Source organism: Helianthus annuus, chromosome 15 (genome assembly GCF_002127325.2).
Source record: "Helianthus annuus cultivar XRQ/B chromosome 15, HanXRQr2.0-SUNRISE, whole genome shotgun sequence".
In the NCBI taxonomy this organism is placed as follows: Eukaryota; Viridiplantae; Streptophyta; class Magnoliopsida; order Asterales; family Asteraceae; genus Helianthus; species Helianthus annuus.
In genome coordinates this window covers 110,329,658-110,351,080 of record NC_035447.2, presented here as the reverse complement: position 1 = coordinate 110,351,080, position 21,423 = coordinate 110,329,658, and the positions used below count along the sequence as shown (strand labels likewise).

The window sequence follows — 21,423 nt, the reverse complement described above, 5'->3', positions numbered from 1 at the left end:
TATTTATGTACAGATATAGCCTTTTGATTAGGTGATTTAGTTTCCATACTCAGCTTTATATTCTGTATTATATATTTGCCATTATCAATGAGAATGATCATCGATTCAGAAACTAATATGGTATCAGAGCAAAATTTGCTCTGAACCCTAGCCGCCACCACACAATCGACCTCGGTCGTCCTCCTCTGCATCTCCGACTTCGGCCGGATAGTTGCAGTTCTCGTTTCTTTTTGTTTCCTGTCTTGGTGTTTTCTGCCAGCCAGTCTCTTAACCCAGCCGCATCATGACCAGCCCTGATGCACCCATCACCACCACCGACGCCAACCCACCACCACCGAAATCATCCCAAACCCAACTCCACCCTGTTTATGCAGTCACCAATATCCAGCAGAAGGTTCGCGTTCTTGATGGCGTGAAGGTTTCGTATACTTCATGGGTTCGCTTATTTACTTTACATGCTCGCGGCTATCGGGTTCTTGCTCATATTGACGGTACGCCGCCACCCGAAAAAACCGATCCCACCTATGATTCCTGGTTGGAGATTGATTCAATCGTCCTCCAGTGGATTTACAGTACCTTGTCTAATGACCTGCTTAAACAGGTGCTTACCGACGACTCCACTGCTCATCAAGCTTGGATTCGTATCCAGAACCAGTTTCATAACAATAAAGGCGCTCGAATTGCCGCCTTAGAACATGAGTTTGCCAATATGGCACTCAAAAATCACCCGTCCTTGGAAGCCTATTTTCAGAAACTACGGGAATTAGCTGATCAGTTGAACGATCTGCTCGACACGCCTATTGATGACAAACGGTTGGTTCTTCAGATGGTCCGTGGACTTCCCGCTGAATTCGATACCATGGGCTCTCTGGTTAACCAATCGCTGCCCCCTTGGCCAGAGGCGTGCGAGATGCTGTTGAACGATCAACGTCGTCGTGCTGCTCGTGAATTAATGGATGGTTCCCCTGTGGTTGCCGCTGCCCAGACAACACCCACACCACCACCCGCTTCCGCCCCTGCACCCCCACCTCGTGACCAAACCAGGGATGGTTCTCGGGATTCTAGGGGCCGGCCCAATACGTCTCGGAACAGGGGACGCGGCCGTGCTTCTGGCCCTCGGAACCCTCCCCACAACACCCACCCAAACCCGGCCACCTACAACCGCTACTCCTCCTACCCCACTCCACCATCGCCATACCCCTACTGGCCTACTCCACCCTACTGGACACCACCCCCTTGTCCTTACCCAACCACCTCTGCCTGGAACCAACCTTGGGCTCCCTTCGGTCCAACAGTCACTGCCCCCACTCAGCAGCACCCGACTCAGACCCAAACACCTCGAATTTTTCGTCCAATGACGTGTTAACACGTGTCATTTGATTACACGTGGCATCCATAATAAATAAAGGACTAATTTTGACAAACCTTGAAAGTATATAAATTCGAGGGTTATAAATGTCAACAAGGGTAAATATACTGTATAGTAACCCTAAATGGTGCTTGTACCTTCAAACGAATAAATCATGAATCGTACGGAAGCGAAACGCGGAAGAAAGTGAGAGATTACAAGCTACAGGGGTTAACTGTGTCAACATGTTTAATTATACCTCTGAGTGACCCTTTAACGTTCCCAAGGCTTCGTAACAGTATTATACGCTCACTAGAATATACTGTGTAAATTCCGCGAAGTTCCGTTTTAAAACGAGAGAGTTATACTCAAATTCGTATGAGAAGGGTTAAAAGCGTCAATAATGAAAGTTAAGGCTTTCTGAATAATTAATAAACTAACCGGGGACTTAATAACGCGGGTAAATATCACGAGGTCCCTAGTTGTAATTAACCGAGGGCCAAACCGCAAAGTTACCCCTTCAAACCCGAAAGGTCAGGTAAATCATTACGAAAGATTTCGTTATTAATTACCAGATTTTGTCATCATTACAAAAAAAGATTTAAAAATCCTGAAATTCTAACCTCAGGCGGCCCGCGTGAAGTTTTGGGTTAAGTTGAGGCGGGCCGCGAGCCTCCTCTTTTTCTCGCCTGGTTTTTAAAACTCAGGCGACCCGCGTACAAAAGCATGGATTTTCCATGCGGGCCGCGTCAGGCGCCCAGATGCAGAAACATGTTTAAATAGCCTGTTCAGCCTTCTAAAAGACATTTAAAGCCTTTAAAGCCTTCCAAGAGGCCCCTAATTGACCCCTAAACACTAGGGACACATGTTGATGAGTTGTGGTGAGTGCTAGACCTTGTTGTCAAACAATTGTGGTGAGTGAATTCACTATAAAAGGCCACAAGTGTTCAAACAATCCCACACACCTTCATCTGCATTTGTGGAGCACTTCTGGAGCTCAAGCTTCCTCCCAAGTGATCTCTGGTCGTTCATAGGACCCTTGTAAGTATGCTCAACCTTTTCTTGTTGAGTTTTCGTTTAGTTATAGCCTAGAAGTCAAACCGTCGTAATTAACGGTTGACTTAAAGATTAATCACAATTGGTCCAGTGATTTGTTGAATCAATGATAGTTATAAGTTGGTAATCATGTGGGCTATAAACCCTTAAAAGGGCACCCTCTGATTCCCACTCTATCTAGGTCGAATGTCGGGTCAAAGTTGTTTATAAAAAGTCAACAGAAGCTAGATTTTCGATCTAACGCATAAGTAACAATGTAGAAGGCGTATAACCTATTTTGTCATTCATATAGCTTGATAATAACTTTAAGAACTGATCTAAGCTTGATGATCCGACAATTTATTGTTTTGACCCGGTTCGGAACCGAAAGTCGCAAAAGTTTGACTTTTGCATTGACTTCAGTTCTGACCCGTTAAAGATCGATTTAGACATGCCTTAGGACTCTCTTAGGACCAGGTTACATGATGGTATAAACCTCTGTGACCGGTTCGTGGTTTGTCCGAGTCTTTTACGCATTTCCGCTAATGACTTAAAAGTTGACCGTAACGCCCTTTATAAATTTAAACGAGATTTTCGGACATGTGAACGGATCATGACCTTGGTTACTGAATTCTAAACATGTCCCTAAAATTTCATGTCAATCCGAGGTCCAGAATAAGAGTTATGCCAATTAGCGCAAATTGCGAAACTTTAGTAATTAAATAGCGCAATTAGCATAACGCCTATCTAAACCCGGATTTCGACACCAAACCTTTTACTCACTGATGTAAAATAATATTTTGGGATTTTTAAAGATTTTTAATTATTTTTACCTTGCTCATAACCTGCGGTTATGGCTACGGTTCGGTAAATACCGAATATGCCCTTTTCGGCCATAAATCGAGTTCTATAAGGTCTTTTGACCCGATTCTAGTTGCTACTGATTTTAAATAATAAATAAAGTATTTTACACTTTATAAACGGATCGGGAAACTCAGATTCCCTGTAGAACTCTAAAACCTCTTTTATAATCTTTAAAAAGACCGAAATACCCCTACGGGGCATATTATTAACTTAAACTCATTACGGGCATTATGGAAGGTATCCTACTGATACCACAACTTCTTTAAAGTATATTGGCTTAGGAAAACAGTGTAGGACTCTATCGGATACCCGTTGCGCCTTTTTGCGCGCACGGTTCGGCTTATGTAACTAGTTTACATAATTTAGCCGAAACGGGTCAAACTATATTGTTTTGACCCCAAAATCCAGAGTATGATTATTACACCCATATGAAACAAGTATTCAAACTTGTTGGGTCAAAATCACACTCCATTCATGGTTTTCGCTTTTCACGCGATTAAACCGTAACAATTCTTTAAAGAATAACCGGTCTAAGCTTAGGCTTAATTAAAGACCCGTTAGCATCCTAATTGGTTATTTATACCATCGTTCCAGACTAGAGCCTTCCGGTAAATTGTACCTACGCTTACTTAAGTGAATACGGCTGAGTTATTATTTTTGCTATTTTAAGACAGGAGCTAGCTCAGGTAAATACTCTTAACTTATTTCCCTATACGGGCTTGGGATACGGTATAATAATACCGCTTGGTCGGGTATTGAATATTTAATCGGATTGTGATTAAATTATTAAGGTAACCCGGTTTGATCTGTATTGTTTGAAATAAAAGCCTTTAGGGGTTAATGACCATGTCCCGGATATCCTTGACATCATTGTATTATAAAATGGTCACGTCTTATGCACGGGGTGTAGGCATACACCTGACAGTTGCATAAGGGAAACGGTATCTCACGCTCAGTGGGCCTATACTTGTGATGTGTCTATTAATCATGACTCGGTTTCTACATCGGGCCCTGAACGTACAACGAACATGTAAATCTGTATAGAAGATCATAATTATGATTGTCTCAAGTTATAAAAGATTAATTTTGCCTCTGTGCATTTTAATCAAGGTGTCAAAATAATTTGTGCCTGGTGCATCTAAATCAATTTTCCTAAACTCTTTTCAAATGAGTCAGTTGGGTGTATTTACCAGTGAAAACTGACGTATTTTCAAAAGTCTAAGTGACAGGTACAAGTACGTAATAGGCTGGGAGCTGCTCAGGACATTAATAAGGAACCTTGAAAGTTCTAGGCGTCTAAAGTCTGTTGAACAATTTCTTTGATTTGATTCACCTGTGGATCCTTTACTTTCCGTTGTAACACTTGATATTACTTCATATTCGGAACGTAATATATTTATCTTTTGCTTCCGCTGTGCATTATTATATTGTGTGGTTTGACTATGATGTCTCCAACTACGTCACGGTAATCCCCACCGGGCCCACTGGTGAGACACGTGGAAATCGGGGTGTGACAGGTTGGTATCAGAGCCAACATTGAGTGAATTAAACACTATCCTTATGTGTTTAATCTCAATGACACAATTGCGCATATTCGAGTCTAGACTTAACATAGGAATACTCCCGATTCTAAACTAGAATTTACTGCTTCCAATTATTTTTATATTGGATACGTCGCCAAGCGAAGAAGCCATAATAGGAGTTCTCCACACCCGGGGTCCTGAGATGCTGAGCTTCGTACCGCGGTTAAAATGAAACGAACATCCAAGGAGAAAGTATTCAGAAATAAAATGAAGAAGGAACTCCTTATACTGAAGATCGTTTCCTTATTAGTCCTTATAAGGACATAATTATCTTTCAGTCCCTGCGAGGACAACATTATTCCTTTCAAGTCCCGCTTAGGGCAACTTTATACTTCCACTTTTATATAATGGAATGATTAAGTTTAGACTTTCATTCTAAATAAGAAATATTAAATAAATCAAAACCATTCCTTTTATTTGATCTGCCTAAATAAAGAATCTTAAGGGGTGAAACCTAGCCTGGTGTCTTTTAAGATCCGGTCATGATGGTACGACCTAATTAAAAGATTCAGATTCGCTGTTAACCTATGTAAGCATGTTAACAAATCATGGCAGATGTGATTCGTTAAAATCGCACACGTCATTCTTATACAATAATCCTTTAAAGGATTTCAAAACCCAAATAAATGATTCATAAATCATGGGTTAAGTCATCAATAAAGATGATCACTTATTAAAACATCCATTAGTGGTGTAGTGCCTACGGGCCAAACTTATTAAAACATCCATTAGTGATGTAGTGCCTACGGGCCAAACTTATTAAAACATCCATTGGTGATGTAGTGCCTACGGGCCAAACTTATTAAAACATCCATTAGTGATGTAGTGCCTACGGGCCAAATTTATTAAAACATCCATTGGTGATGTAGTGCCTACGGGCCAAACTTATTAAAACATCCATTAGTGATGTAGTGCCTACGGGCCAAACTTATTAAAACATCCATTAGTGATGTAGTGCCTACGGGCCAAACTTATTAAAACATCCATTAGTGATGTAGTGCCTACGGGCCAAACTTATTAAAACATCCATTAGTGGTGTAGAGCCTACAGGCCATACAAATTGTCATATAAAACAAAAGGGCAGTGGTAGTCTATGACTCCCTGTCAGAAAAAGGTAATGAACTAGGTTCAAACCTCAAGGCTTTGATTCTCTGAAATCGTAGCTTATAAGGTATAAATGTCCTAGTGACTAGGCCTATTGTGCCAGAATACCTTCATGCTGTGATTCTCTGAAATCATAGCTTATAAATTATATATGTCCTTGTGACTAAGCCTTTTGTGCTATTACTAAATGCCTCGATCCCAGACGATCATGGCTTATAAATTAAACTTGTCTACGCGACTAGGCCAATTGTGCTATTATTAACTTATAAATTAGGATTTATGATAAGATCCTAAATAAAATAAATATCCTTCCTTCCCTGCCAGTAGGCATTTTTTTTTAAAAAAAGAAATCTCAAGGGTAAACCTAGCCTATATGACGAGGCCAAGATGGTAGGACCTATTCAAGAGATTCAAATCCTTGTTAACATCCATAAAATGTTAACACTCCTGGCAAACGTCGTTCGATAAAATCACGTAAGTCATCCCCAGATTGGGTTATTCCAAACCTTCCTTATTAAAATAATCATCCCTTAAGGAGGAAGTGCCACGGGCTATAATACACTGTCCGATTGCGACATCAACAATTGTGATCTTTTGAAATTCCCCATCCTAAGGGGATGAGCTATGCTCAAAGCCCTCTAGACGATAATCCTGTCGTCATGTCATTATTATGACCACTGAATGACAGTTGATTTAAATTAAAGTACTAATCCTGTCGTCATGTCATTATTATGACCACTGAACGACAGTTGATCAAATTAAGTGCTAATCCTGCCGTCATGTCATTATTATGACCAATGAACGACAGTTGATTAAATTAAGTGCTAATCCTGCCGTCATGTCATTATTATGACCACTGAACGTCAGTTGATCAAATTAAGTGCAAATCCTGTCGTCAAGTCATTATTATGACCACTGAACGACAGTTGATCAAATTAAGTGCAAATCCTGTCGTCATGTCATTATTATGACCACTGAACGTCAGTTGATTAAATTAAGTGCTAATCCTGCCGTCATGTCATTATTATGACCACTGAACGACAGTTGATTAAATTAATGGCACTGATCATGTCGTCATGTCATTACTGTGACCGCTGAACGTATCATCAGTGCAATGACTATATGTCTTAACATCTTACGAGATGTTAATTGATAGGCCCCCAGGCCAGAAATTTTAATAAAGACAGTCGTAACTTATAACTCCCTGTCAAGAAAAGGCAAGAACACGTTCAGGCCTAAATACCTTAATTCTACAAAATCAAGGTTGATAATATAAAGTTGTCCCTGTGACTTGGTCTCTTGTGCCATAATTATATATTATTAAATTAGGATTTATGATAAAAAAAATCCTGAATAAAATAAACATCCCTCTTTTCCCTGCCAGTATGCAGTTTAAAAAAAAAGAATCTTAAAGGTGAGACCTAGCCTACACGGCCAAGATGGTGAAACCTACTCAAGGGATTCAGATCCTTGTTAACACCTAAGCACGTGTTAACACTATTGACAAATGTGATTCGGGAAAATCACAACAATCATCCTTATATTGGATTCTTCCAATTTTCTTATATGGTCTAGTGATTTAGAAATCACGGCTTGTGTCATCCTATAAGATGATCACATTATAAACATCCGATAGTGATGAAGTGCCTACGGGCTAAACTTGTTGTCCGATAAGACAATGACAGTGGTGGTCTGTGACCTCCTGTCTAAAAGTGTTGAACCAGGTCCAAGCAAAATAATCGGTAGGATCCATACGATCTCGACTAATAGCATCTGAGAAGATGATCATATTATAACCATCCCTCAGAAGGGAAATGCCCACGGGTTATACCTATTGTCCTAAAAGACAAAAGACAGTTGAAGTCTACAACTCCCTGTCAAGAGAAGGTACTGAATGCGATTCAAACCTTAATACCTTGATTCTCTGAAATCATGACTTATAAATTAAACCGTCCATGTGACTAGGCCTTTCGTGCCACTAGTAAAACTGTTATTGTTTTTATAATTAGGTTAAGTTATAATACAAATCCTAAACAAATGTGATTAATAAATTAACCAAATATGGTCTCCGTTACCATGGTTAATGAATTGCCATAAAAGACAATTCCATAATAAGCTCCCAAGTAAACTATTATCCTTGTTTTATGTAACAGTTCAATTAAATGGTTGGCTCAGATAAAATTAATAGCCACCCAATGGAGAACAATGATAACGCCCGAATTAATTTAACGGGTGCTGAACTAAAAGCGTTGGTAGACGACGCAGTTAAGAAGGCCTTAGAGCGGCAGTACGAAGAGTATAGTGGGACTCGTAGTAGGACCCTATCTATACCACATTCGAAGCCTCCTTCCAAGAAGGATGAACCCAAGAAGGAAGATGACGAGCGTCACCCTTCTAATAATCACAGCGATCCGTCTCAGCAGATCATACTGAATCAAGGACCCCATGATAAGGGTTGCTCCTACAAGTACTTTGTTTCATGTAAACCCCGGGATTTCACTGGGGAGAATGGAGCTGTAGATTGTATGACATGGTTAGATGAAATGGATACGGTTGTGGACATCAGCGGATGCGCGGAGAGGGATGTGGTCAAGTTCGTGTCGCAATCATTTAAGGGTGAGGCCTTAGCCTGGTGGCGGTCGTTGATTCAAGCCACCGGGAAAATCCCTTTGTACAACATGACTTGGGATCAGTTCGTTACTCTTATCAAAGAGAATTACTGTCCTCAACATGAAATTGAGAAAATTGAAGCTGGCTTTATATCCTTGGTTATGACAAATTTAGATTGTCAAGCGTACCTCACCAATTTCAATACACTGTCCAGACTGGTTCCTTACCTAGTAACACCGGAACCAAAGAGGATTGCTCGCTTCATTGGGGGTTTAGCCCCAGAAATCAAGGCCAGTGTTAAGGCCTCAAGGCCTGCTACGTTCAGGTCAGCGGCAGACCTGTCGCTATCTCTTACACTTGATATAGTCAGAGGCATGGCTGCCAAGGCCTCTGAAAATGGAAAGAGAAAAAGGGAGGATGAGAATTCTCGTCGCTCCGATAGGAAGAGTTCCGGGTTAAAAAGAGACAGTCAGCAGTCGGTTGAGAAGACCAAGTGCGAAACCTGTAGGAAATACCACCTCGGGAAATGCAGATTCGAATCTCAGCCCCTACCTTGTGGGATTTGCAAATCACAGGAACATAAAACCCTGGATTGCGAAAAGCTAAAAGATGCAACCTGTTACGGTTGTAACGAGAGGGGGCATGTCAAGACCAACTGCCCTAAGAATCAGAAGAAACCCGAAGAAGCCAAAAGAACAAACGCATGAGTCTTCGGAATGAACGGCCAGAAGATGGTGCAGTATTATAAGGATACAGCGGGTACCTTTCTTATCAAACGGTTATGAAGAAAATAGTTACTACTGGCACATATAATTCCATAAGAGATCATATTTGTTGAGAACTATTGACTCCGCATGTTTAGGATCTCAATCATTTGATATGAGATAGGAATTTGTCATTTGTACCTAAGAAAACGCTCCAACAAATCTTAGATCGATGTTGTATCTATAAAAAAAAATCACTCTGTTCTGATATCCTCGTGGCAGACTTTTGAGCTGTCCAAAAAAAAAAAAAAAAAATTCATCAATATAATAAAGACAGAAGTGACGTTTTGATCCCCTGTCAAGAAAATGATGAATTCGGCCGAACCTTAAATGCCGTTTATGGTCTTTCATGACCTAGACTAAACATAATGAATATATATATATATATATATATATTAAATAACGTTCATTGAGAATGTTAGTACTATATTAACCTATATGGTCTATAAATACCATGGTTAGTATATATTAAGGCCATCTAGATAAAGAGTAACAGTTGTTGGTTTGCAACTAATAAATCGTTTTAATGGCATTAGAAATCTGGAGTACTTTCCCTAACCTTTATCATAAATTTAAATGCCAAAAGTTTTATTTTGAATCAGATACCAATAAATCCTTCATAAACAATAAATATAGCAAGCTTTTTACAAACGTTTCATAAAACCCTATATATTTAGCATAATGTAAAAACCTACGGATGGAAAATTCATAAGAATCCTTCCGAAAAATCTAAAAGTACTCTTTCTTCGCAATAGAGTACGACAACATATGTTATTATTTCTCATTGTTTTTCTATCACCTACGAATGCCAAACTATGTTTGATAAAAGTACCATATGAGGATTGGCGTATACTGGCGTGTCCCATAGATTATTTCCATGCCTGATCAGTATGGAAGTTAATACATGGAACCCCGGAACTACCCCAATGATCATAGTATACAAATATCGACTAGTAGTATTCGAAGAAGATATCCATAATATTGTCCAAGTAAAGCGTTCCGAAATAAGGAATTCATGGACTTATAACATAAACATATCACGTATTAACACAAATAATAATGAAGGAACAGGAGCCTGAAATATGGAAAGTCTCTGTAGTCTCCATGTATCTCGATTATCTCTTTCTAAGATTATCCTGTTTATCTCCCGAAAGGTGAGAAGGGTTAAGATGCATATCCCGTTTAGGACTGCATCATTAATATGAGACCTACCACTAATCGAATTCTCCTACAACAATAACTGCCGTACCGGCATAAAGGCTGCGCCTTTCGAGGCATTATACGGTAGAAAGTGTAGAGCGCCCGTCTGTTGGGCGGAAGTCGGAAATGTCCAATTATTCGGACCAGAGATAGTGTTCGAAACAATGAACAAGATTGTTCAGATTCGTGACCATCTCAAAGTTCCCGAAATAGGCAGAAGAATTACGCAGACCCAAAAGCGTAAAGCTTTTCACTTCGAGGTAGGTGAAAATGTGCTACTAAAAGTATCACCCTGGAAAGGGGTGATGCGCTTCGATAAGAAGGGCAAACTGCGCCCGAGATACATAGGACCTTTCGAGGTTATCAAACGTTTCGGATCAGTTGCCTATAAGCTAAACTTACCAGAAGAGCTCAATGGAATTCACAATGTGTCCCACATCTGCAATCTAAAGAAGTGCTTCGCTGATGAATCATTGATGATCTCACACACAGATGTGCATATAGATGAGAGCTTAAAATTTTTGGAAAAACCTTTGTCGATTGAAGATCGACGGGTGAAGAAGCTTCGAAGGAAGCATGTACCGATAGTAAAGGTCAAATGGGATGCCCGTAGAGGTCCCGAATTCACGTGGGAAGTCGAAGCTACAATGAAAGAAAAGTACCCCTATTTATTTGAGTAAATCTCGGGTCGAGATTTATTTTAAGGGGGTGAGGATGTAACACCTCGAATTTTTCGTCCAATGACGTGTTAACACGTGTCATTTGATTACACGTGGCATCCATAATAAATAAAGGACTAATTTTGACAAACCTTGAAAGTATATAAATTCGAGGGTTATAAATGTCAACAAGGGTAAATATACTGTATAGTAACCCTAAATGGTGCTTGTACCTTCAAACGAATAAATCATGAATCGTACGGAAGCGAAACGCGGAAGAAAGTGAGAGATTACAAGCTACAGGGGTTAACTGTGTCAACATGTTTAATTATACCTCTGAGTGACCCTTTAACGTTCCCAAGGCTTCGTAACAGTATTATACGCTCACTAGAATATACTGTGTAAATTCCGCGAAGTTCCGTTTTAAAACGAGAGAGTTATACTCAAATTCGTATGAGAAGGGTTAAAAGCGTCAATAATGAAAGTTAAGGCTTTCTGAATAATTAATAAACTAACCGGGGACTTAATAACGCGGGTAAATATCACGAGGTCCCTAGTTGTAATTAACCGAGGGCCAAACCGCAAAGTTACCCCTTCAAACCCGAAAGGTCAGGTAAATCATTACGAAAGATTTCGTTATTAATTACCAGATTTTGTCATCATTACAAAAAAAGATTTAAAAATCCTGAAATTCTAACCTCAGGCGGCCCGCGTGAAGTTTTGGGTTAAGTTGAGGCGGGCCGCGAGCCTCCTCTTTTTCTCGCCTGGTTTTTAAAACTCAGGCGACCCGCGTACAAAAGCATGGATTTTCCATGCGGGCCGCGTCAGGCGCCCAGATGCAGAAACATGTTTAAATAGCCTGTTCAGCCTTCTAAAAGACATTTAAAGCCTTTAAAGCCTTCCAAGAGGCCCCTAATTGACCCCTAAACACTAGGGACACATGTTGATGAGTTGTGGTGAGTGCTAGACCTTGTTGTCAAACAATTGTGGTGAGTGAATTCACTATAAAAGGCCACAAGTGTTCAAACAATCCCACACACCTTCATCTGCATTTGTGGAGCACTTCTGGAGCTCAAGCTTCCTCCCAAGTGATCTCTGGTCGTTCATAGGACCCTTGTAAGTATGCTCGACCTTTTCTTGTTGAGTTTTCGTTTAGTTATAGCCTAGAAGTCAAACCGTCGTAATTAACGGTTGACTTAAAGATTAATCACAATTGGTCCAGTGATTTGTTGAATCAATGATAGTTATAAGTTGGTAATCATGTGGTCTATAAACCCTTAAAAGGGCACCCTCTGATTCCCACTCTATCTAGGTCGAATGTCGGGTCAAAGTTGTTTATAAAAAGTCAACAGAAGCTAGATTTTCGATCTAACGCATAAGTAACAATGTAGAAGGCGTATAACCTATTTTGTCATTCATATAGCTTGATAATAACTTTAAGAACTGATCTAAGCTTGATGATCCGACAATTTATTGTTTTGACCCGGTTCGGAACCGAAAGTCGCAAAAGTTTGACTTTTGCATTGACTTCAGTTCTGACCCGTTAAAGATTGATTTAGACATGCCTTAGGACTCTCTTAGGACCAGGTTACATGATGGTATAAACCTCTGTGGCCGGTTCGTGGTTTGTCCGAGTCTTTTACGCATTTCCGCTAATGACTTAAAAGTTGACCGTAACGCCCTTTATAAATTTAAACGAGATTTTCGGACATGTGAACGGATCATGACCTTGGTTACTGAATTCTAAACATGTCCCTAAAATTTCATGTCAATCCGAGGTCCAGAATAAGAGTTATGCCAATTAGCGCAAATTGCGAAACTTTAGTAATTAAATAGCGCAATTAGCATAACGCCTATCTAAACCCGGATTTCGACACCAAACCTTTTACTCACTGATGTAAAATAATATTTTGGGATTTTTAAAGATTTTTAATTATTTTTACCTTGCTCATAACCTGCGGTTATGGCTACGGTTCGGTAAATACCGAATATGCCCTTTTCGGCCATAAATCGAGTTCTATAAGGTCTTTTGACCCGATTCCAGTTGCTACTGATTTTAAATAATAAATAAAGTATTTTACACTTTATAAACGGATCGGGAAACTCAGATTCCCTGTAGAACTCTAAAACCTCTTTTATAATCTTTAAAAAGACCGAAATACCCCTACGGGGCATATTATTAACTTAAACTCATTACGGGCATTATGGAAGGTATCCTACTGATACCACAACTTCTTTAAAGTATATTGGCTTAGGAAAACAGTGTAGGACTCTATCGGATACCCGTTGCGCCTTTTTGCGCGCACGGTTCGGCTTATGTAACTAGTTTACATAATTTAGCCGAAACGGGTCAAACTATATTGTTTTGACCCCAAAATCCAGAGTATGATTATTACACCCATATGAAACAAGTATTCAAACTTGTTGGGTCAAAATCTCACTCCATTCATGGTTTTCGCTTTTCACGCGATTAAACCGTAACAATTCTTTAAAGAATAACCGGTCTAAGCTTAGGCTTAATTAAAGACCCGTTAGCATCCTAATTGGTTATTTATACCATCGTTCCAGACTAGAGCCTTCCGGTAAATTGTACCTACGCTTACTTAAGTGAATACGGCTGAGTTATTATTCTTGCTATTTTAAGACAGGAGCTAGCTCAGGTAAATACTCTTAACTTATTTCCCTATACGGGCTTGGGATACGGTATAATAATACCGCTTGGTCGGGTATTGAATATTTAATCGGATTGTGATTAAATTATTGAGGTAACCCGGTTTGATCTGTATTGTTTGAAATAAAAGCCTTTAGGGGTTAATGACCATGTCCCGGATATCCTTGACATCATTGTATTATAAAATGGTCACGTCTTATGCACGGGGTGTAGGCATACACCTGACAGTTGCATAAGGGAAACGGTATCTCACGCTCAGTGGGCCTATACTTGTGATGTGTCTATTAATCATGACTCGGTTTCTACATCGGGCCCTGAACATACAACGAACATGTAAATCTGTATACAAGATCATAATTATGATTGTCTCAAGTTATAAAAGATTAATTTTGCCTCTGTGCATTTTAATCAAGGTGTCAAAATAATTTGTGCCTGGTGCATCTAAATCAATTTTCCTAAACTCTTTTCAAATGAGTCAGTTGGGTGTATTTACCAGTGAAAACTGACGTATTTTCAAAAGTCTAAGTGACAGGTACAAGTACGTAATAGGCTGGGAGCTGCTCAGGACATTAATAAGGAACCTTGAAAGTTCTAGGCGTCTAAAGTCTGTTGAACAATTTCTTTGATTTGATTCACCTGTGGATCCTTTACTTTCCGTTGTAACACTTGATATTACTTCATATTCGGAACGTAATATATTTATCTTTTGCTTCCGCTGGGCATTATTATATTGTGTGGTTTGACTATGATGTCTCCAACTACGTCACGGTAATCCCCACCGGGCCCACTGGTGAGACACGTGGAAATCGGGGTGTGACAACCCCTGAGCCGCCACAATAGCTCGAGTGGTCTCTATTCCTTCACCAAGAATTCGCTGGCAACTGCTTTTGTCTCCGTCTCTTCCCCTCAGTCTTGGCATGACCGACTTGGCCACCCGGGTCGTCATGTTATGGATTTTCTTAGTTCTCATAAGTTTTTACCTTGTAATAAACTTGATGTTTCTTTTGTTTGTCATGCGTGCCAGTTAGCTAAAAATAAAAGACTTCCTTTTGTTGATTCTATCACTAGTACATCTATGCCTTTTTCTATTGTTCATTGTGACTTATGGACTTCACCGGTTGCTAGTACCGCAGGTTACAAGTACTATATGGTGCTTATCGATGATTTTACTCAATACGCTTGGGTGTATCCATTGAAATATAAATCAGAAGTGTTTACCAAATTTTCTAACTTTTATGCGTTTGTACAAACTCAATTTAAACTAAAAATCCAACAGTTTCAGTGTGATATGGGGGGTGAGTTTAATAACCACAAATTCCTTGAGTTCGCTAATACTCACGGAATACAATTTCGTTTTTCGTGTCCTCACACGTCCCAACAAAATGGGAAGTCGGAGCGTATGATTCGCCGTCTCAACGACATCATGCTCTCCCTTCTTGTTCATGCCTCCCTACCTTCAAAATTTTGGGTCGAGGCCATCCACACCGCTTGCTATCTGCACAATATCCTACCCACCAAAACCTTACATAACCTAACTCCATGTGCGGCCCTCTACCGTCGACATCCCTCATATGAACACCTTCGTGTCTTTGGCTGCGCATGCTATCCCAATGAGTCCGCCACTCGTCCTCACAAACTACACCCCAAATCCTCTTTGTGTGTCTTTTTGGGCTATCCTGCTAATTATCGTGGTTACCGGTGTCTCGAGCTCTCTACCGGCAAAACCATTTTCTCTAGACACGCGACCTTTTCCGAAACCATGTTTCCTCTTTCCGATTCCCCTGAGCCCAAACCGTCTTCATCCTTCTGCGATGACCAGCCCCCTATTTACCCATTCTTCCCTCCCGGTTTTAGACCCCCTCCTCCCGGTCCACCAGGCTTCGGCCCATCTCCATCCCATCCCACACCCGAGCCCAACTCCCAGCAGCCCGTTACCCAACCGGCAGTATCCGACCTACCAATTCCTCCTCAATTCGGCCCATTCCCAACATCGCCCGAATGTCCGACCCAACCCGTCTCCTCCACACCGGCCCAAACCACCGACCCGCCACCCAATAACCACCCGACCCATCCCATGACGACACGTAGCCGTGCTGGCATTGTCAAGCCTCGTATCCCTCTCAACCTGTCGACCGTCACCCCGTCCATTTCCCCGTTACCAAAATCTCACCTACATGCCCTTAAGGATCCAAACTGGAACGCGGCCATGGCCGCCGAATACAAAGCTTTATTGGAGAATCAAACGTGGGACTTAGTGCCGAGACCTACCTCTACGCCCATAATTCGGTGCATGTGGCTCTACAAACACAAATTTTTAGCATCTGGTCAGTTGGAACGCTATAAGGCCCGACTTGTTGTGAATGGTAAAAGCCAAACGGTTGGTATTGACTGTGACGAGACCTTTAGCCCAGTGGTCAAACCGACCACCATTCGGACTGTGTTAAGTCTCGCCGTCTCTAAATCCTGGCCCGTTCACCAGCTTGACGTGAAAAACGCCTTCCTTCATGGTCATCTAAATGAAACTGTTTATATGCATCAGCCCCCGGGCTTTGTTGATCAGAATAATCCAGGTTTTGTGTGCAGGTTGAAGAAGTCACTATATGGTCTGAAACAGGCGCCACGGGCGTGGTATCAACGGTTTTCAAACTTTATTATTAAGTGCGGTTTCAAAAGCAGCGTGTGCGACACTTCTCTTTTTGTGTTTAACAAAGGGAGTCAAAAGGCTTATCTTTTGCTTTATGTTGACGACATTATTCTCACGGCCTCTGATTCCACTTTGCTTCAGAATATTATTACTACCCTCAAGGCGGAATTTGCTATGACCGACCTTGGGGCCCTTCATCACTTCCTCGGTATCAAGGTCGAGCACAAGAACGGGGGTCTCATTCTCTCGCAGTCTACTTATGCGAATGACATCTTACATAGGGCAAACATGGTGAATTGCAAACCTTGCACTACACCTGTTGAGGTCGGCTCCAAACTTAGCGCCTCCTCTGGTTCTCCAGTTGTAGATGGCACTCTCTACCGCAGTCTCGCTGGCGCATTACAGTATTTGACAATTACTCGTCCGGATATCTCGTACGCGGTCCAACAGGTTTGCCTCTTTATGCATGATCCACGGGAACCGCATTTTCAGTTCCTCAAGCGCATTCTTCGTTACATCAAAGGGACACTTGATTACGGCCTGCACATCAACCCGTCTCGATCTCTTTCACTAACCGCTTACACTGATGCGGATTGGGGCGGGTGCCCAGATTCGAGGCGCTCCACTTCTGGTTACTGTATATACTTGGGGGACAATCTTGTCTCGTGGAGCTCAAAGCGTCAGCAAACTATTGCTCGTTCAAGTGCTGAAGCTGAATATCGTGGCGTCGCGAATGCGGTTGCTGAAGCTAGTTGGATTCGCAACCTTTTACTTGAACTCGGTTTACAAGTCAAGCAAGCCACTGTAGTTTACTGCGACAACATCTCTGCTGTTTATCTCACACAGAATCCTGTTCAACATCAACGCACTAAACACGTTGAACTTGACATCCATTTTGTCCGTGACAAGGTTCGTATCGGTGAAGTCCGCGTCCTTCATGTTCCTGCTGATTATCAGTACGCCGACATTTTCACAAAAGGCCTGTCAAAGCAGCTGTTTACACGTTTCAGATCCAGTTTGTGCCTTCGTCCGGCTACGGCTCAAACTGCGGGGGTCTGTTAGTAAATATATTGTATATGTATTTATGTACAGATATAGCCTTTTGATTAGGTGATTTAGTTTCCATACTCAGCTTTATATTCTGTATTATATATTTGCCATTATCAATGAGAATGATCATCGATTCAGAAACTAATAAATATTTCATTTTTGCATTCTATTATTTCTTATAACTGCTCAATAAAAAAATGAAAAGAAATATATTAATGAGAAAGATGAATAGATACCAAGAAGGGTGTTTGGGCATTCTATTATTTCTTATAACTGCTCAGTCAATTATTGGGTGGGGGTGGTCATCACTCATCACTCACAACACCCAATCAAGTTCCGTTATGTCATCAACCATTTTTCCATCACTCACAACCTTTTTTAGTGGCAATGGTCATCAATCACAACACCTAATAATAAACCCTCACACCCCCTCAAATCCATTTATCACTCAACTTCCATCACTCGTTGAATTTATCACGGACTCAATCCCATCACTCGTGGAATTATTAGGTGGCGGTGGGGGTTTGCATGCTATCACTCATGATGATTGCTCCATCGCGCACCACCCCCACTGGCCTTAGAACTTTGATGAAAATCAAAGTTGCACTAAGAGGGTGTTTGGGATTACGTTTTGAAGTAATTATTTGATTATTGCGTTTGTAAAACATAAATAATCTAAAAAAAATGTTTGGATGAAAAAGTGATTATCTGTCTCCAAAACGCAGAATCTATTATGAAAACGCATAATCTATTTTGAAAACGCAACATCAAACACACTCTAAATTGTTTTTTCAAGGTCTCTCTTAATCTCATTATTTCAATCAGCATAAATTTATTTAACGGAGTCATTCTAATGCATTTGAATAACACGTATGTCTCAATATTCAAATTATGGGAAGTAGATAAACCCCTATAAAAATAGGGATATTTTCTTATACATTAAAAAAATAGAAAATACAAGGGTTGATTTTATTTAGGGTAAATTACTGTTTGAGTCCCTGTGTTTTATAGGTTTTAACTAGTTGAGTCCAAATTTCTAACACTGTTAGATTTTTTTTTTGGTTAAGTATTGTTAAATGACCAAAATACCCTTATAATTAAAAAATAAATAACCTTATCTCCTTTACCCTTATAACCTAACTGATTGGTGGTCTCGTGACGTGCAGGTTGGGGACCTGATGACCGAACTGAACCGACACGTGCCATCACTGATGAAACAGGCTTCAAGCCAAGCCAAATACGCGGCTCAGAACCTTTGAGAAATACGAGGTGTCCACGTGGCACTCGTTGAACAAACTTCTGGTGTTTCCTTAGGTGGCTCGGGTTGCGGTCCCCGCCGGTGCTTGTTTGCTTGAGAAGTACAATTACACCGTGAGCTATACCGCGGAGAAAGGTTATGTGGTGGCTCAGTATTCACCGTTGATTCCGATTGATAAGATCTCAAAGGTGTTTGAAGAGGGTGAGAATGGGTCAACGGTTAGTGAAAGTGTTGAGGTAGAGACTTAGATGAATTATGTTTGTTACAGTTAAAATGAAGCCTATGATAACGGAGATAAGGATAAAGAAGATAAGGTTATTTATTTTTTAATTATAAGGGTATTTTAGTAATTTAATAATACTTAACTAAAAAATTCTAACAGTGTTAGAAATTTGGACTCAAATGGTTGAAGAAAATGCTTATGGGGACTCAGGTCGTTAAACTTTTTGCTTTTGGACTCAACTAGTTAAAACACATACAAAACAGAGACTCAAAAAGTAATTTACCTTTTTATTTATTTACAAACTTAAGAAGGGGGGAATGTAATCAGTAAAATAAAAAAAAATTAGATACATTTAGCACCACCCTAGATCAAAAGAGGCTTGAGTTATTTTATAAGCAAACATTGAAAAATACTAGTTAAATGGGCCGAGCAACTTTATATAGTTAGATGGGCGTAGTAGCTTTATAAACAATCAATTCTAGTTAGATGGGCCGAATTAGCCCGTCTGCACAAACTCGCTTTCGCTTACATGTTACTTCTAATTTTCTATATCTATTTACAAAGAACCAAAACCAAATATCATAATAGGGATGTCTCAAAAACCAGCTTATGTTTGAACAAGTTATGCAATCACTTTCGAAATAATTGATTTTGCTTTCTTCATAAATTGAAGTTAAAAGTGACATTTGTGTTCTTAATAACATGAACTCAAGTTAATTGCAAAGCTTAAGAAGCACTACGAGCCAGTGAAACGACCTAAGGCAAGTGTGACGAACCTATATTACCCTTGATAGGCCTATGTGGTAGTTGTTTCGATAGATATTATATTAACAACCTACGCTTGAGGGGAGCAAGAGAGATACATGTGGAACAATACAAGAAACTCATAGAAGAGAGTTAACAACAGACCTTTGCGTAAGCATTACTTATACACAAAGCTATTTGAATTACACGTAGAGCATCCGCAATGATGAGTTCAAGGACAAAGCCACGTTGGATGCCTCCCTCTCTCGATCCAATCCCTCGCATTCTATGTATCTTGGTTGTCTATAGCCACATACATCTTGTGTAAATATATCGTCCGTAGCCATCATTGTTATGGAACACCATGCAGGCCACAACTAGTGGCGAAGCTTGAGATTTTTGACCAGGGGGGTCGAAAATGTATATACCCAAAAATTTCTATAGAACCAATGGGTCGAAAACGTATATACCCAAAAATTTATATACGAAAACCACATATATTACACTACTGAGCAAAAAGTTCGCCCCCCCCCCCCACCTACGCCAATGGCCACAACCGCCAACCGAATATGCGTTTGTAACCAAACTTTTTTTTGAGTGAATTTCCTTTTATCATATTTTAGGGGCTATTTAGTGGCTTAAAGATGTAAAAGACACTATAAATTATCAATTTATAAGTATTTTATCATCCAAACAATCCTTTCATTCTCACATAATCTTAAGTATTGCAAAAATCCACTAAAGCTATTAAACCAAATACCACTTGTAACAATCATTTCACATTATACCAATCACTCAATGCGAGATCAACAAACTTATTAACCTAATCAAATCAACAACACAAAAGCCATGCATCCAAACACCAATACAAAACTTCCAAAATTAAGCTTCCACAACAACACCACCACATAATATTCACATTTCAACATTACAACAATCAATAAAACCAAAAGCAAAAACAAATTCACAACACAAAAACTAAAAATCCAAAACACTACTTATCATTTACAAACAGATGATTTGATAGCATCAGTCAAGGGGGAGTCTGTAATTTTCTTCATTTCATCGCAGCAATTCGATCAACTTCATCCGCAGAAGGCGGGACAGCTTTACCAGCAACATGCACACCAAAACAACCTTCATTATCATCATCATCATCATCAACAACTCTTTGATCATTCTCCTCATCACAACTCTCCTCATCTTCACAAAACTCAAACCTTCGAGGCGCAAACAATGACCAAAACAAATACATCGTAGCCGCAGTGACCACACCACATCCAACTCCAAATATCACCGCGCCAACAATGCTCATAATATCCATTGTCCGCTCGCTAACCGACGCTTTCAGCGTCGAAGAAGACGCGATATACGGCTCTGATGTTACAACATCTGAGGCAATCAAAGCTAACGATGATGATTTTGATGATGATGATGATGTGATGGATCGGTCGAAGAGCATGGGGCGAGGGAGAGATCTGGAACGACGGAACTGGCGGATTTCGGTGAGGAAGAAGGTGAAACGTGGAGGATTGTTGTTAGGGTTAGGGTGAGAGGAGGAAGTGATGAAGAAGATGGTTTTGCAAGGTCTGGCGGTGGCCGAGGTGGTGGAGGTGGCGATGACGGTGGCGAAGAGGAGGAGGAGAACGGAAGTCGTCGACGCCAT

At 40.4% G+C, this 21,423-nt stretch overlaps 3 protein-coding genes across 3 annotated transcripts; 2 read left to right on the top strand and 1 right to left on the bottom strand.

The window, feature by feature from the left end:
- The first annotated feature begins 283 nt into the window (after positions 1 to 283).
- LOC110914046 (programmed cell death 6-interacting protein-like) lies at positions 284 to 1,366 on the top strand. Its single transcript, XM_022158861.1, has one exon. The coding sequence runs from the start codon at positions 284 to 286 to the stop codon at positions 1,364 to 1,366; it is 1,083 nt and encodes a 360-aa protein (XP_022014553.1).
- A 6,763-nt stretch (positions 1,367 to 8,129) lies between these two features.
- Positions 8,130 to 9,251, top strand: LOC110914043. Its single transcript, XM_022158857.1, has 2 exons — positions 8,130 to 8,401; positions 8,870 to 9,251. The coding sequence occupies exons 1-2, from the start codon at positions 8,130 to 8,132 to the stop codon at positions 9,249 to 9,251; spliced, it is 654 nt and encodes a 217-aa protein (XP_022014549.1).
- An 11,563-nt stretch (positions 9,252 to 20,814) lies between these two features.
- Positions 20,815 to 21,423, bottom strand: LOC110914041. The gene has a single exon (XM_022158856.1). The coding sequence runs from the start codon at positions 21,421 to 21,423 to the stop codon at positions 20,815 to 20,817; it is 609 nt and encodes a 202-aa protein (XP_022014548.1).